The sequence below is a fragment of the Astyanax mexicanus genome, unplaced genomic scaffold (assembly GCF_023375975.1).
Source record: "Astyanax mexicanus isolate ESR-SI-001 unplaced genomic scaffold, AstMex3_surface scaffold_39, whole genome shotgun sequence".
NCBI lineage: Eukaryota > Metazoa > Chordata > Actinopteri > Characiformes > Acestrorhamphidae > Astyanax > Astyanax mexicanus.
In genome coordinates this window covers 962,501-977,552 of record NW_026040049.1, presented here as the reverse complement: position 1 = coordinate 977,552, position 15,052 = coordinate 962,501, and the positions used below count along the sequence as shown (strand labels likewise).

Genomic DNA, 15,052 nt, shown 5'->3' with positions numbered 1-15,052 from the left:
ATGGCGAAATTCAACAGATCCCAAACACCATCTCTATGGGTCCATATACAGGAACAATCACACATCCCGGTAAAGTACATAAATGCTTCATCTGCGATTCACCTGATCACCATGTCAAAGCTTGCAAAAAAGTCAAGTGCTGGAAGTGCGGCCAGATAGGCCACAAAGGAAAACAGTGTAAAAATAAAGAGCTTTGCAGTTTGTGTGGAGAACAAAATCACTCCTATTTCTCATGCCCAAAATCTTACAGAAACCAACTGAAAATAAAGCAACAACAAATTCAGAACCCAACACCCAGCGAGGACATACAACCATCACAAGTGAACGACGAACCCTCAACCAGCAGAGGGCAACAACAACCCTCAACAAACAAAGAAAATAAGACTTCAACATCACCTGATCCAGAAGGAGCAGAGGGCACAGTCGAAACACTTCAACGGGAAAGAGCGGCGGTACCAGTGGCAGGGGCAGCAGTGCCAGTGGCATCAGATGCAACAGCCATACCAGCATCTGCAGCAACCCCACAGCAACAGCAGCAACCCCACAGCAACAGCAGCAACCCCACAGCAACAGAACGCAGAGGATCCGACAACCGTCCAACAAAGACCAAGGTGAATCAGAATGATGAACTTCATCCTTCTTCCTTCATGGAGGAAGGCAGGATCTCTTCAAGAGAAGATCTAGGGAACACACAAGGGGCAGCATCCATCAACGGGAAAAAGATCATTATCTCACCCCAAGAATCAGCAAAGAAGAAACAAAAAAAAAGGGGATGCGTTTCTTTTTAAACCCATTCGAAATGAGTAATCATTTTAAAATTGTGACATTTAATGTAAGGGGTATTCAGTTGATAAACATCAGAAGAGAAAAGTTCAATAAATTAGCAGCTTTAAATCCAGATATCCTAAGAATAAATGATGTAGAGCAAGTTAAAAATGTTGAAATTGGGTACAGCTATTACATCAATTGGTACAGACACAGCTGAGGGGGGATTTCCTTTCATTCCCATGAAGTAGAAATAGTTAACAGAAAGTGACATTATTCCCGGTAGGCTTTTTCAGATGTTTGATCAGGCTTTCAGCTCAGATTAAAACACTGCAGCTCCGCCCACTTTTATTCTGTAACGGCACTTTTATATCATTTTTTATTCATGCTTGTTTGTTAATCATCTTGGTTTTTATCTTTTACATGTTTTTAATTTTACTTCACTATGTTTTAATCGTGTTTGAATCAATCATGCTTTATTCTTATTTTAGCTTTTATTTCCATTTTTTTACTGTTATTCTTTTACATGTTTTTAATTTTACTTCTCTATGTTTTAATCATGTTTGAATTAATCATGCTTTATTCTTATTTTAGTTTTTATTTCCATTTTTCCATTTTAGTGTTATTCTTTTACATGTTTTTAATTTTACTATTTTTTGTTTTAATCGTGTTTGAATCAATCATGCTTTATTCTTATTTTAGCTTTTATTTCCATTTTTCCATTTTAGTGTTATTCTTTTACATGTTTTTAATTTTACTTCTCTTAGTTTTAATCGTGTTTGAATCAATCATGCTTTATTCTTATTTTAGCTTTTATTTCCATTTTTCCATTTTAGTGTGATTCTTTTACATGTTTTATTTGATTTCTCTGTGTATTTTCTAATTTGTAAAGCACTTTGAATGACCGTTGTGTATGAAAGGTGCTGTATAAATAAACTTGCCTTGCCTTGTAGACTGCAAAGTAAAAGGGAATAAGTTTAGATGAATTAATGTGTATACGGCATCTGATATATCTAAAAAAATAAACTATATAAAAATGTCCTGAGTTATTGTGTGGTGGACAAAATAATATATTGGCCAGGGATTTTAATACAGTGACTAACGGTGTGGATAGAGATGCTCCTACACATTTTAAGCTGATTAGAAAAGGTAGAATATTAGAACGTTACATTCTAACAAGTTTGGTTTTACCAGATACAATCAAAAAATAAAAACAAGAATAGATCGAATTAATGTATCAAAGCAGATCAAAGTCAAAACTTATCAAAGAGATGCATTTATCAACTCAGATCATTTAGTAGTGAGTTGTAAAATTACAAGTGTTGAGGCAAAAAGTTCGAACCAGTGGAAATTAAATATAACATGGTTTAAAAATCAACGTTTTATTAATAATATAAAAAAGGGAATTGAAGGAAATTAAAAGTCTAGAATGTATTGTAAAATCACAAAATGAATTATGGAGTATTTTTAAAAAAATAGGCTTTAAAAAGTAATGATATGTGAGAGTAAATTTTTGATTCAAGAAAGGAATCAAATTTATGAAGAAATAACATTAAAATACATACAATTGAAAAGAAAATCAAATAAAACAGTAAACAAAAAAAATATATTTAGAAGATTTAAATAAATTTAGAGTTATTAGAGTATAATTGTGATTTCCAAAATAATTTTAAAAAATTATCTGGATATGAGGATATGAAAGGTGTAACAACAAATATCTCTAACCAGATAAAAAAGTAAAAAAGTAAAAAAAAAAAAAAACGACAAGACATGGAATATATTAAAGGAGTTCGGACAGAAATTAGGCTGATTTACCAATAGACATTGATTTATTTAAATTCTTCTAATTTAATATTAATACCTGTGAAGAGATAAATGCTGAACAAATAGTTGGAGAGATCAGAAAGCACGAGATGGAGTTGGCTATAACACAGTTAAATAAAGATAAAACACCAGTTCCTGATGGTTTTCCAGCTGAATTTTATTTATGCTTCTGTAAGGAGTTATCTGGCTTAATTTCCACTGTTTTTAGGTATGAATTTGAATAATATATTAATATTATATATAAGTTGAATAATATATATGGAATTATTAAACTACTGTATAAGAAATGAGATAAAAAAGAGATTAACAACTGGAGACAAGTGGCATTAATGAACGTTGGATATAAAATCAATAAAAAGCAAAGGTTTTAATGAATCGATTAGAAATGATATTGGATAAAATAATAAATACAGAACAGGCATGCGCGATTAAGGGCAGAAATATGTGGGACAACCTTCGCATCATACGATAATTGGTTAATAAAAATGAATTAAATAATGCAGGTTTCTATTTATTAGCATTAGATCAGAAAAAAAGTCTTCGATTCAATCTCTAGAGAGTATTTATGGGCTAAACGTATATAAAGTATAAAAGTGTATAAAAAGGAACCTGACAGAAACAAATGGACATCTTTAGAGGTGTAGAACAAGGCAGTGCGCTGAGCGCGGCTCTATACGTACTAGCGATTAACCCACTCTTTAAAAGAGAGAGGGAAAAAAAGCTAATACCGCACTTTTATTTTTTTCTTAAAAAGAAAGGTAAAACAGTCATAAATTGAGTCACCACCAGATTTAAGGTTTAACTAAACATTTTCTAACATAAAAATTATATAAAAAAAATCACTCCTTCTTAATGTAATAATTAAATAAATAAACACAAACAAACAAAAAAATCAGGGGGCTGTTCCACAAAGCGAGCTTAAAAAAGCGGCGCTTATTTGAGTAATCCTCGCTTGAGTTAGCCAAACAATTCACTTCCACAAACGCAATTCAGACTCAACCTGTTCCCACTAATTACAGCCAGGCTTTTGTAATCAAGGCTTGTGCGCGAGCTCACGGTATTTACACAGCCTCAGTAACCGAGCCCTGAAAAGCCGAGAAAAATGTTCAAAGAGTTGAAGAAACGCGCTGATTTATTCTCTCCTGCTGAACAGGAGTTACTCATACTTATACTATTTGATTAATATAAAGACATCATTATAAGGAAAGTGAACACTTCTTCTGTTATTAAAATTGATTAGGAAAATTGCAGACCGATTAAGGATGTGTCTGCTGTCAAAACGCACCAGACGCAGCTTTTGGAACTCCTGGAGGAGGTAAAGCAGCTGCGACTCCAGAACGAGGAGAAAAGCCGGTGTTCTGTCCAATTGATCTACCCATCGATACATGCTTCCCAAAGGTACTGCGCATGCGCTGAACTACACAATTTAATTATTTCTCGTGTTTTATTAATAATTAATCTGTTTTGGGGGGGTTTATGTGCATTAAACAACCTGGACGCACTGTCACTGCACAAAAGTGTAAATGGAAACTAAAAATTACAATTATTATCAAAAATAAATACAAAAGCAGTTTGTAATGAGCTCTATTTACTATAACTTTGCCATGATACAATAATTATGCAATCCAAATCTAATAACGTACATCTACTGGAATTTCACTGGGTATATGCCCTAAAATAATTGTGCTTCTTTTGTATTTTTACAGTTAAATATATGTTAGGGCAGCACAGTTAGTAGTAGATAGTAGATAGCACAGTAGTTAGTAGATAATAGTAATAATCTTTATATTCAATCAAAATTACTGAAGATTCATGACATCGTAAAATATTACACAGTACAGATTCTATTCAAGGCGTTTAACAACTTTCTACCAAGTAATATCCAGAAGTTCTTCATGGTTAAAGAGTGTGCTCATAATCTTTGAGGTTTTGCTAAGTTTTCATCATGTAAAGCTGGAACTATCAGGAAAAACATTTTGTGTGTCTGTATGTGGAGTTAAATTGTGGAATAGCCTGGACTCCAAACACAAGAAATGCCAAAGTATTCGTAAATTTAAGTTACATTATAAAAATATGATTTGGGATCAGTACAGAGTGATTGGGATTGGTGTCTGTCTTTTATGATTGTTTCCTTTCCTTATCATTGCATGGTTGTTGTTCTCTCATCACTGTTGGTATGTGCTTTGTACGTTTGTTTTATTGTTGTTGTTTTTTTTCCTTTGTTACCGTAACCAGTATTGTTGCCCTCTTACCATTGTTGGTATGTTGGTAAGCGTCGCTGCTTGTTTATAGTATCAGAACTTTCTTTACTAAAGTCGTTGGGATCTAGGTTAAAGGATTCTAAGTATTTGTAAATATAATTTTCTCTGTTGTTAAATTTATTTAATTTAAGTTGATGGGAAGTGGCTATGTATGTAAGTTATGTTAATTTTGAAGAAAGGGGTGGGTTTAAATACGTTCTTCTTCTTCTTCCCACTCCTTTTTGAGTAGTTGTATTGTATCTCTTCTGCTCAAAATAAAAAAGCAAATTAAAAAAAAAAAAGAAATGATGGATAAATACTAGCTTAAATAGTTTTAAAGCTAATGAGTTACTTCGTTAGCATTGATGCTAATAGATAATAGTGTAATCATCAATCTTTGATTGTTAGCTATATTAGCTTTGCAGCTCCAGTGCTAATTAATGAGCCATTAGTAATGGTTCCATTACTTTTTAGCATTAGTAGCCCTGTGACTGCAGTAATTTATAGGATACAGCTTTCCACAGCTTGTTAGCTTCATTAGCTTTAAAGCTTCAGTGCTAACTGGTAGGATGTTAGCTTTAACAGCATTGCGGCTACAGTGCTAATTGGTGAGCTATAAGCTTCCACTGCTTATTATCTCATAGCCTTGTGCTTCAGTACAGTTTGATGAGCATTTATTACTTGTTAGCAACATTAGCATCATTAGCCTTGAAGCCCTAACACTAATTAAATAGCATCATTAGCATTGTAGCTGTAGTCATTTATAGGGTATAGGGTCTTCCACTGAAGATTAGCTTCATTAGCTTCCAGTCAAAACTAAAGAAACAACAAAACATGACAAGAACAAAGCATTTAGGTGGGGTGATTTTAGGGTGAACTATCGCTTTAATCTGGCTCTTAGCCAACATGAAAAAACCTCACATCTCCATCCAACATATTTATAATAATAAACTACAAAACTACAAAACAGAATCACAGTTTATATTTTATTAGCCCTTAATTTATCAGTCCTGCTGCTTCCAGAGTGCTGCCCCCTGCTGGACAGTGTGTGTGTGTGTGTTATTTGTGTATATAGTGTATAGTGTGTGTGTACAGTGTGTGTGTGTGTATATAGTGTGTGTATAGTGTGTGTGTTACGCTGTAACCAGCCCCTGTTTAATCAGTGTTTTGGGTTTGAGAGTCTTGGCGGGTGCACTGCTGCCCCCTGCTGATTGGGCGGAGTCGCTGTTGCCGGGGAAACCGTGGGCGGAGATGTATTTCCGGTACGCCTCTCGGATGATGCGGAAGGCACGGGAGTCGGAGTACGGGATGTCGGTCACCGGGTCGCGGTACAACGCGGGCTTGTGGGTAACAGGACACACCTCCTGCACGGGGAGGGCGGGGTCAGGGGAGGACACCTGGGGGAAGGCGGTCCTGAAGGCCTCGTCATCGCTGAAGGTGATGAAGGTTCGGGAGCACAGGGACCTCGTCCCCACCGCCCCGGAGGACGAGCTGGACTGGGGCGTGTCCTGATCCAGCCTATAGGGGTAGAGCGACGACATCAGCACATGAATATTCATGAGCATTTCTTATATACAAATAATTTAAAATAAAAATACTGACTGGATTATTATGTTCAACTTATGGGACACTAATACATTATGGGACGCTAAAAACAGGGTACTAATGGTGGGACACTTCGACATATAAAATGTGGGACACTAAAAAAGGCAATAGGACACTAGGATCCATTAAAAAATTAAAAAACAAAAAAATGTTGGGACACTGGGACACTAAGAATGATGGGACACTAAGAATAGTGGCACAATAAGAATGATGGGACATTAAGAATGATGGGACGCTAAGAATGATGGGACGCTAAGAATGATGGGACACTGGGACACTAAGAATGATGGGCACTAAGAATGAGGGGACACTGGGACATTACAAATTGGTGGGACACTAAGAATAGTGGCACAATAAGAATGACGGGACACTAAGAATGATGGGACACTGGGACAAAAAAAATGGTAGGGCACTAAGAATGATGGGGCACTAAGAATGATGGGACGCTAAGAATGATGGGACGCTAAGAATGATGGGACACTGGGACATTAAAAAATGTTGGGACACTGGGACATTAAAAATTGGTGGGACACTAAGAATAGTGGCACACTAAGAATGATGGGACACTAAGAATGACGGGACACTATGAATGACAGGACACTATGAATGATGGGACACTGGGACATAAAAAAAAATGGTAGGGCACTAAGAATGATGGGACACTAAGAATGACGGGACACTAAGAATGATGACACTGGGACATTAAAAAATGGTGGGACACTGGGACATTAAAAAATGGTGGGACACTAAGTATAGTGGGACACTAAGTATAGTGGGACACTAAGAATGATGGGACACTGGGACATAAAAAAAATGATGGGACAAGGGGACTTTAAAAATGGTGGGACATCATAAAAATGTAATGGGACACTAGGGCCCTAAAAATGATACTGGGGCTCTACAAATTGTGGCACATTATAAGACACAAAATGTCTAAAAGCATCAGGATACTGAGTTAAATTAAATATTAACTAAAAATGGTCTCTCTTGGACACACTGAGATAAAATAAGATAAGATACTCAGACAAAAAAAAAGTATGGAACACTAAAAATGACAAGACACAGGGACAAACATATTTATGAATGAGTGGGACACAAAAATGTCCAGACACTAGAAATGACAGACATCGGGACAATAAAAAGCTGGGATACTATAAACAGGCTACTAAAAAAAGGATAGGATATTGTGACAGAATAAAATTATGGCAAACTGAGACACTAAAAATATAGAATAGTAAGACATTAACAAAAATGGGATATTAAAAATAACAGGACACGTGGACAATAAACATATAAATAAAAATGAAAGACTGGGACACCTAAATAAATAAATGCTTAAAGACTTAATACGATTTCTCTTGTTATAATGAATGCAGAGTCAGCTTGTCCAGAAATGCATGTGTAAAATGTGTCGTTCAGCGACGACTAAAAACATAAATGACAAGAAAGTGTGTGTGTGTGTGTGTTGTACCCCTCCACGTCCACGTTCTCCTCCTTCAGCAGGGCGTCTGTAGCGAGGGGCATCAGTACAGAGTGATAGCGAACCGTCGGTCCCTCAAAACGTCTCTTCTTATGAACCTGCTTCTTCTTATCCGCCTCCAGACGCTCGTAGTTCTCTACAACACACACACACACACACACACACACACACACACACACACAATCACACACACACACACGTTATTAATGCGTTTTTAAGGGACTAAGACTCAGAGAAGAAAACTAAGACTACATATAAAGGAGAACGATATTAGAGACAGGACTAAGACTGTGTTATAAAGGAGGACAAGACAGGACTAAGACTGTGTTGTAAAGAAGGACAGACAGGACTAAGACTGTGTTGTAAAGAAGAACAGACAGGACTAAGACTGTTGTAAAGGAGAACAGACAGGACTAAGACTGTGTTGTAAAGAAGGACAGACAGGACTAAGAATGTGTTGCAAAGAAGGACAGACAGGACTAAGACTGTGTTGTAAAGAAGAACAGACAGGACTAAGACTGTTGTAAAGGAGAACAGACAGGACTAAGACTGTGTTATAAAGGAGGACAGACAGGACTAAGACTGTTCTAAATGAGGACAGACAGGACCAAGACTGTGTTGTAAATGAGGACAGACAGGACTAAGACTGTGTTGTAAAGGAGGACAGACAGGACTAAGACTGTGTTGTAAAGGAGGACAGAGAGGACTAAGACTGTGTTGTAAAGGAGAACAGACAGGACTAAGACTGTGTTGTAAAGGAGGACAGACAGGACTAAGACTGGGTTGTAAAGGAGGACAGACAGGACTAAGACTGTGTTGTAAAGAAGGACAGACAGGACTAAGACTGTGTTGTAAAGAAGGACAGACAAGACTAAGACTGTGTTGTAAAGGAGGACAGACAGGACTAAGACTGTGTTGTAAAGAAGGACAGACAGGACTAAGACTGTGTTGTAAAGAAGGACAGACAAGACTAAGACTGTGTTGTAAAGAAGGACAGACAAGACTAAGACTGTGTTGTAAAGGAGAACAGACAGGACTAAGACTGTGTTGTAAAGGAGGACAGACAGGACTAAGACTGTGTTATAAAGGAGGACAGACAGGACTAAGGCTGTGTTATAGAGGAGAACAGACAGGACTAAGGCTATGTTGTAAAGGAGGACAGACAGGACTAAGACTGGGTTGTAAAGGAGGACAGACAGGACTAAGACTGTGTTGTAAAGAAGGACAGACATGACTAAGACTGTGTTGTAAAGAAGGACAGACAAGACTAAGACTGTGTTGTAAAGAAGGACAGACAAGACTAAGACTGTGTTGTAAAGGAGAACAGACAGGACTAAGACTGTTATAAATGAGGACAGACAGGACTAAGACTGTGTTGTAAAAGAAGACAGAGAGGACTAAGACTGTGTTGTAAAAGAGGACAGAGAGGACTAAGACTGTGTTGTAAAAGAGGACAGAGAGGACTAAGACTGTGTTGTAAAGGAGAACAGACAGGACTAAGACTGTGTTGTAAAGGAGGACAGACAGGACTAAGGCTGTGTTATAGAGGAGAACAGACAGGACTAAGACTATGTTGTAAAGGAGGACAGACAGGACTAAGACTGTGTTATGAAGGAGGACAGACAGGACTAAGACTGTGCTGTAAAGGAGAACAGACAGGACTAAGACTGTTATAAAGGAGGACAGCAAGGACTAAGACTGTGTTATGAAGGAGGACAGACAGGACTAAGACTGTGCTGTAAAGGAGGACAGACAGGACTAAGACTGTGTTGTAAAGGAGGACAGACAGGACTAAGACTGTAGATACCTAAAGACTGCAGGTTACTCTGGGCTGTGATCTGAGCCTCTTTCAGCAGTTCTTCCTGGCTCAGCACTGGTTCAGTGTTGGCTTTCCTGCGGCGCGGCGCCTCCTGCTGGCGCTCCTGCAGACGCTCGAACGTTTTCCTCGTGTGTTCACTAGTGGACTTCCTCACAGACTTACGAACTGCGAAACGAAAAATAATACGTTATATTTTAGTATAAATTTTAGCAACTTAAAATAAAAGTGAAAAGTTGAGTCTCACTGCAGTGTTTCTTCTAACTAGTTTTTTTTTAAGAAGCGACACAAACAAGTTACCGTATTTTTCGTACTATAAGGCACATTTTATGTGACACTAGTAAGGAACAGTGGTGTCGCCATGTTTTCTTTCTAATTCACCAGATCTTGCCGCTGGGGGAGTGGCTTAAATAAACAAAACTGTAATTAGCTGCGGTTAGCGCTAGTAATCGCCGCCCGACAGAGTTTTTTGGTAACCCAGACTGATGATAGCTAGCCGTTCGTCCCACGTAGCTTGTTTTAACACGGTAAAAACGCAGACGGTTAGTGGCTAATGCTAATAATGCTCCGGCAGTGCTAGCTGGGGTTAGCAGCAGGCTACAGGCCTATAAATATCACCTCTGAATGGCGAAAGAGCTAGCACGTAGCGTAAAGGGATAATGCTAATGCTGCTCCAGCAGTGCTAGCCATGGTTCGCAGCAGGTTACAGGCCGATATACTCACCTCTGAACAGTGAAAGAGCTAGCACTTAGTGCTGAGGGTTAATGCAAATGCTAATGCTGCTCCAGCAGTGCTAGCCATGCTAGGTCTATAATACTCATCTCTGAACAGTGAAAGAGCTAGTGCTTAGTGCTGGGGATAATGGATAATGCTAATGCTGCTCCAGTAGTGCTAGCCAGGATTAGCCGAAGTGTACAGTAAAATTTACTCCCTCTGAACAGTGAAAGAGCTAGCTAGCACTTAGTGCTGAGGGTTAATGCAAATGCTAATGCTGCTCCAGCAGTGCTAGCCACGCTAGGTCTATAATACTCATCTCTGAACAGTGAAAGAGCTAGTGCTTAGTGCTGCAGTTAGCGGCTAATGCTAATGCTGCTCCAGCAGTGCAAGCCATGGTTAGCAGCAGGTTACAGTTCTATAATACTCACCTCTGAACAGTGAAAGTGCTAGCACTTAGCGCTGAGGTGAATGGCTAATGCTAATGCTGCTCCAGCAGTGCTCACCGGGGTTAGCAGCAGGCCACAGTTTGATAATACTCACCTCTGAACGAAAAAAGAGCTAGCGCTTAGCACTGAGGTTAGGGGTTAATGCTAATGATGCTCCAGCAGTGGTAGCCAGGGTTACCAACAGGCTATAGTCAGATATACTCACCTCTGAACGGCAAAAGAGTTAGCGCTTAAAGCATTTAGAGGATAATGCTAATGCTGTTCCAGCAGTGCTAGCCGGGGTTAACAGCAGGCTACACTCTGATATACTCGCCTCTGAACGCCAAAAGAGCTATAACTTAGTGCTGGGATTAACAGCTAATGCTAATGCTGTTCCAGCAATGCTAGCCGGGGTTATTAGGAGGCTACAGTTCGATATACTCTCCTCTGACCAGCAAAAGAGCTAGCGCTTAGAGCAGTTAATGGCTAACGTTAATGATGCTCCAGCAGTGCTAGCCAGGGTTAGCAGCAGGACAGAGTCCAATATAATCCCTCTAAACAGCGAAAGAGCTAGCGCATAGGGTGGTTAGAGGATAATGCTAATGCTGCTCCAACAGTGCTAGCCATGGTTAGCCATGGTTTAGCATTTTACTTGCTAAAGAGGAGACTGAAGGGAGTAACCCCCCAAAATAAACTCAAACTGAAAGAAGGTGATGCAGTTACTGCAGAAAAAGCTTATGCAACTCAATATTACGTTTTATTCACTTTACTTTATTCAAATTACTTTAATCTTATCTGACCCAGTGAAGTTTAAAACCTTATAAAATAATGTCTGCTGTGCTGAAACATTGAAATAGTTTTGTAATGAGGACATACATATATGATTTAGTAAAAAAAAAATCAGACATTTATAAACCCATAAGATTTTACTCAGTTGCTTCATATAAACCCCTTCATTCTGAACTCACTTTAAGTGCGTATTCTCCTCTATAGAGATTCTCTAGTATAAACTGGTTTTTAAGGAGCAGTCAGGTGAGTTATCGATTTCCTACGATGAAACATTGTGTAATTTGTGACCCAGAGTCGCTAATCAGGCTAAATTTTGCTTAATTTTTAGGTTCTAAACATTGGTACGTACGTTCTCCGTACTCCTGCAGGTCCTGGTGAGAACGTTTCTCCGGCTTCAGTCTCTCGGTTCTCTTGGGTTCTTCAGACGGACGCTTCACCTTCGGCTTCACTGCTTTTACAGGCTCCTACATACACACAGTTATTTAACAGCGTTATTAGCATTATTAGTGTATTAGCATGTGGCTAGACATTATTAAAATTAATATAATACAAAAAAAACAACATTTCAGCTTTTATTTGCAGATCTTTATGCAAAGATTCAGCACCTTCTGTCTGAACCCATACATTTTTATTATGAGTAAAAGTATTCGAAAATACATCATAGAAAAGACTCTTAGAAATGTATAATTGATGCATTGATTATTCAAACAATAAAAAATAAATAAATAGCGCTGAATTTGGATTTGATTATTTTTGAGCATTTACAGTTAGAAGATGGGAAATCAGAATCAGAATTATCAGAGCACAAATATTGTCCATAGCAAGTACAACCGTATGGAATGTCCTGAAGAAGAAAGTCATCACTGGTGTAGTGAGTAAATAACAGATGTCGAACAGGTAGATCAAGGAAGACCACAGCAGTTATTGACAAAAAATTTAGATTTCTGTAAAGAAAAACCCTAAAATAACTGTTCAGAGCCTCAGTAAGGCAGGAAGATATCACAGTCTACTGTTCACAGAATACTTCATAGAAGACTAAAAAACTTCAATAGAAGATTAAAAACTTCAATAAAAGACTAAAATTTTCAAAAGAAGACTAAAAACTTCAAAAGAAGACTAAAAACTTCAATAGAAGAATAAAAACTTCAATAGAAGAATAAAAACTTTAGTAAAAGACTAAAAACTTTAATAGAAGACTAAAAACTTTAATAGAAGACTAAAAACTTTAATAGAAGACTAAAAACTTCAATAGACGATTAAAAACTTTAATAGAAGACTAAAAACTTTAATAGAAAACTAAAAACTTTAATAGAAGACTAAAAACTTTAATAGAAAACTAAAAACTTCAGTAAATTAAAAACTTCAGTAGAAGACTAAACATTTCAATAGAAGACTAAAAACTTCAGTAGAAGATTAAAAACTTCAATAGACGATTAAAAACTTTAATAGAAGACTAAAAACTTCAGTAGAAGATTAAAAACTTTAATAGAAGACTAAAAACTTTAATAGAAAACTAAAAACTTCAGTAAATTAAAAACTTCAGTAGAAGACTAAACATTTCAATAGAAGACTAAAAACTTCAGTAGAAGATTAAAAACTTCAATAGACGATTAAAAACTTTAATAGAAGACTAAAAACTTCAGTAGAAGATTAAAAACTTTAATAGAAGACTAAAAACTTTAATAGAAAACTAAAAACTTCAGTAAATTAAAAACTTCAGTAGAAGACTAAACATTTCAATAGAAGACTAAAAACTTCAGTAGAAGATTAAAAACTTCAATAGACGATTAAAAACTTTAATAGAAGACTAAAAACTTCAGTAGAAGATTAAAAACTTTAATAGAAGACTAAAAACTTTAATAGAAAACTAAAAACTTCAGTAAATTAAAAACTTCAGTAGAAGACTAAACATTTCAATAGAAGACTAAAAACTTCAGTAGAAGATTAAAAACTTCAATAGACGATTAACAACTTTAATAGAAGACTAAACACTTTAATAAAAGACTAAACACCTTAATAGAAAACTAAAATATTCAGTAAATTAAAAACTTCAGTAGAAGATTAAAAACTTTAATAGAAGAATAAAAACTTCAGTAGAAGATTAAAAACTTTAATAGAAGACTAAAAACTTTTTAACCAATATATTTCCATTATTTTTACGTGACTTTTTTATGCCTTCAAGGCAAAATTCCATGACAATACATTTTTTTAAACAGAGCAAATATGGACAATAAAACCAACAATTAAATAAAACTATAATTAAAATGTATTATAGTAGGTCTAAAATGAATCTGATAAAATTTTAACACAACATTTTTAATAATAAATAATAAAATGTGTATCAGATCCTGAGAGCTCCATTTTTTAGAGATAAATTACTGAATTAACTCTGAGCTGATTGATGTATTTGATGTCTTTGTAGCTTAAAATAGATTTTCTCCATCGAGAAACTGAAACACAAACATTTGTAAACCAAATTTTTATGACTTTTTTATGGGAGTTTATGAGAATTTTTCCAAAACTTATCCAGGCCAGAAAAATGCTGTTTTCAAAAATTCCAGGACTTTTCCAGGTTTTTCATGATCGTACGAACCCTGAAGAACTAAATATTAATTATTTGCTTTATTTTAGAGAACTCGCAATGTTTCTGTTTTAACAACTGCTGTAGTTTTCTCTGATCTACCTGCATTTGTTATTTAATACACCAGTGACGACTTTCTTCTTCATACAGTTGTTCTGGTTATTTCAGAGCTGTTTACTGTTTAAATAATCAATTTATCAGAACACACCTGGACAACAGGAACACCTGAGAGTCCAGTGTATGGTCTAATTCTTTTGCTCATAAGAAAAACAGATTGGTTTATACAGAAGGTGCTGAATCTTATCTGGAAATAAAATCTAAAATGTTCTGAAATGATGTTTTGTCTTATTTTCACTTTTTAATCTCAAACCCACGTTTTCAGTCTTTAGCAGAAATAAATGGATCGATCACACAGTTTTAATACTTTTTGAGGGGACTGTATTTTCTGTATTTCACATTAATTGTTTATTAATTGATTAACTAATTATTTAAAGCTGCTTTGTTCTCTGAAGTCTAAAGCTTTTAGATTTTATCATTTCTGCCTCTAAAAAAAGTCTAATTTTTCTGATTACAGTTGTCAAATCGTATCGTACTCAATACTACAGCTATACTTTTTTGTGTGTGTGTGTGTGTGTGTGTGTGTGTGTTATAATTACTTTATAAGCCTTGGTAACCACCCGGCTCTTCCTGCGGGGGGCGTCGTCCTCCTCGTTACTGTCCGGCTCGTCTCCCTCATCAATATCAAAATCACTGTCCACCTCGTCCTCAGTATCAGAGTGATCCCCCCTGTACTCATCATCACCAGACTCC

The 15,052-nt window shown here is 36.5% G+C and overlaps 1 protein-coding gene across 1 annotated transcript in view; it reads right to left on the bottom strand.

Moving 5' to 3' along the window:
• Positions 1-5,801: 5,801 nt before the first annotated feature.
• The window catches only part of vps72a (vacuolar protein sorting 72 homolog a), a 12,035-nt gene continuing 2,784 nt past the window's right edge, over positions 5,802-15,052 (bottom strand). The window contains exons 2-6 of the mRNA XM_049473571.1: positions 14,899-15,051; positions 12,011-12,125; positions 9,722-9,898; positions 7,906-8,050; positions 5,802-6,347 (exon numbers count right to left, since the gene is read on the bottom strand). Coding sequence (XP_049329528.1) covers positions 5,963-6,347; positions 7,906-8,050; positions 9,722-9,898; positions 12,011-12,125; positions 14,899-15,051 — 975 coding nt within the window. The 3' untranslated portion in view covers positions 5,802-5,962. The remainder of the gene's footprint in view (positions 6,348-7,905; positions 8,051-9,721; positions 9,899-12,010; positions 12,126-14,898; position 15,052) is intronic.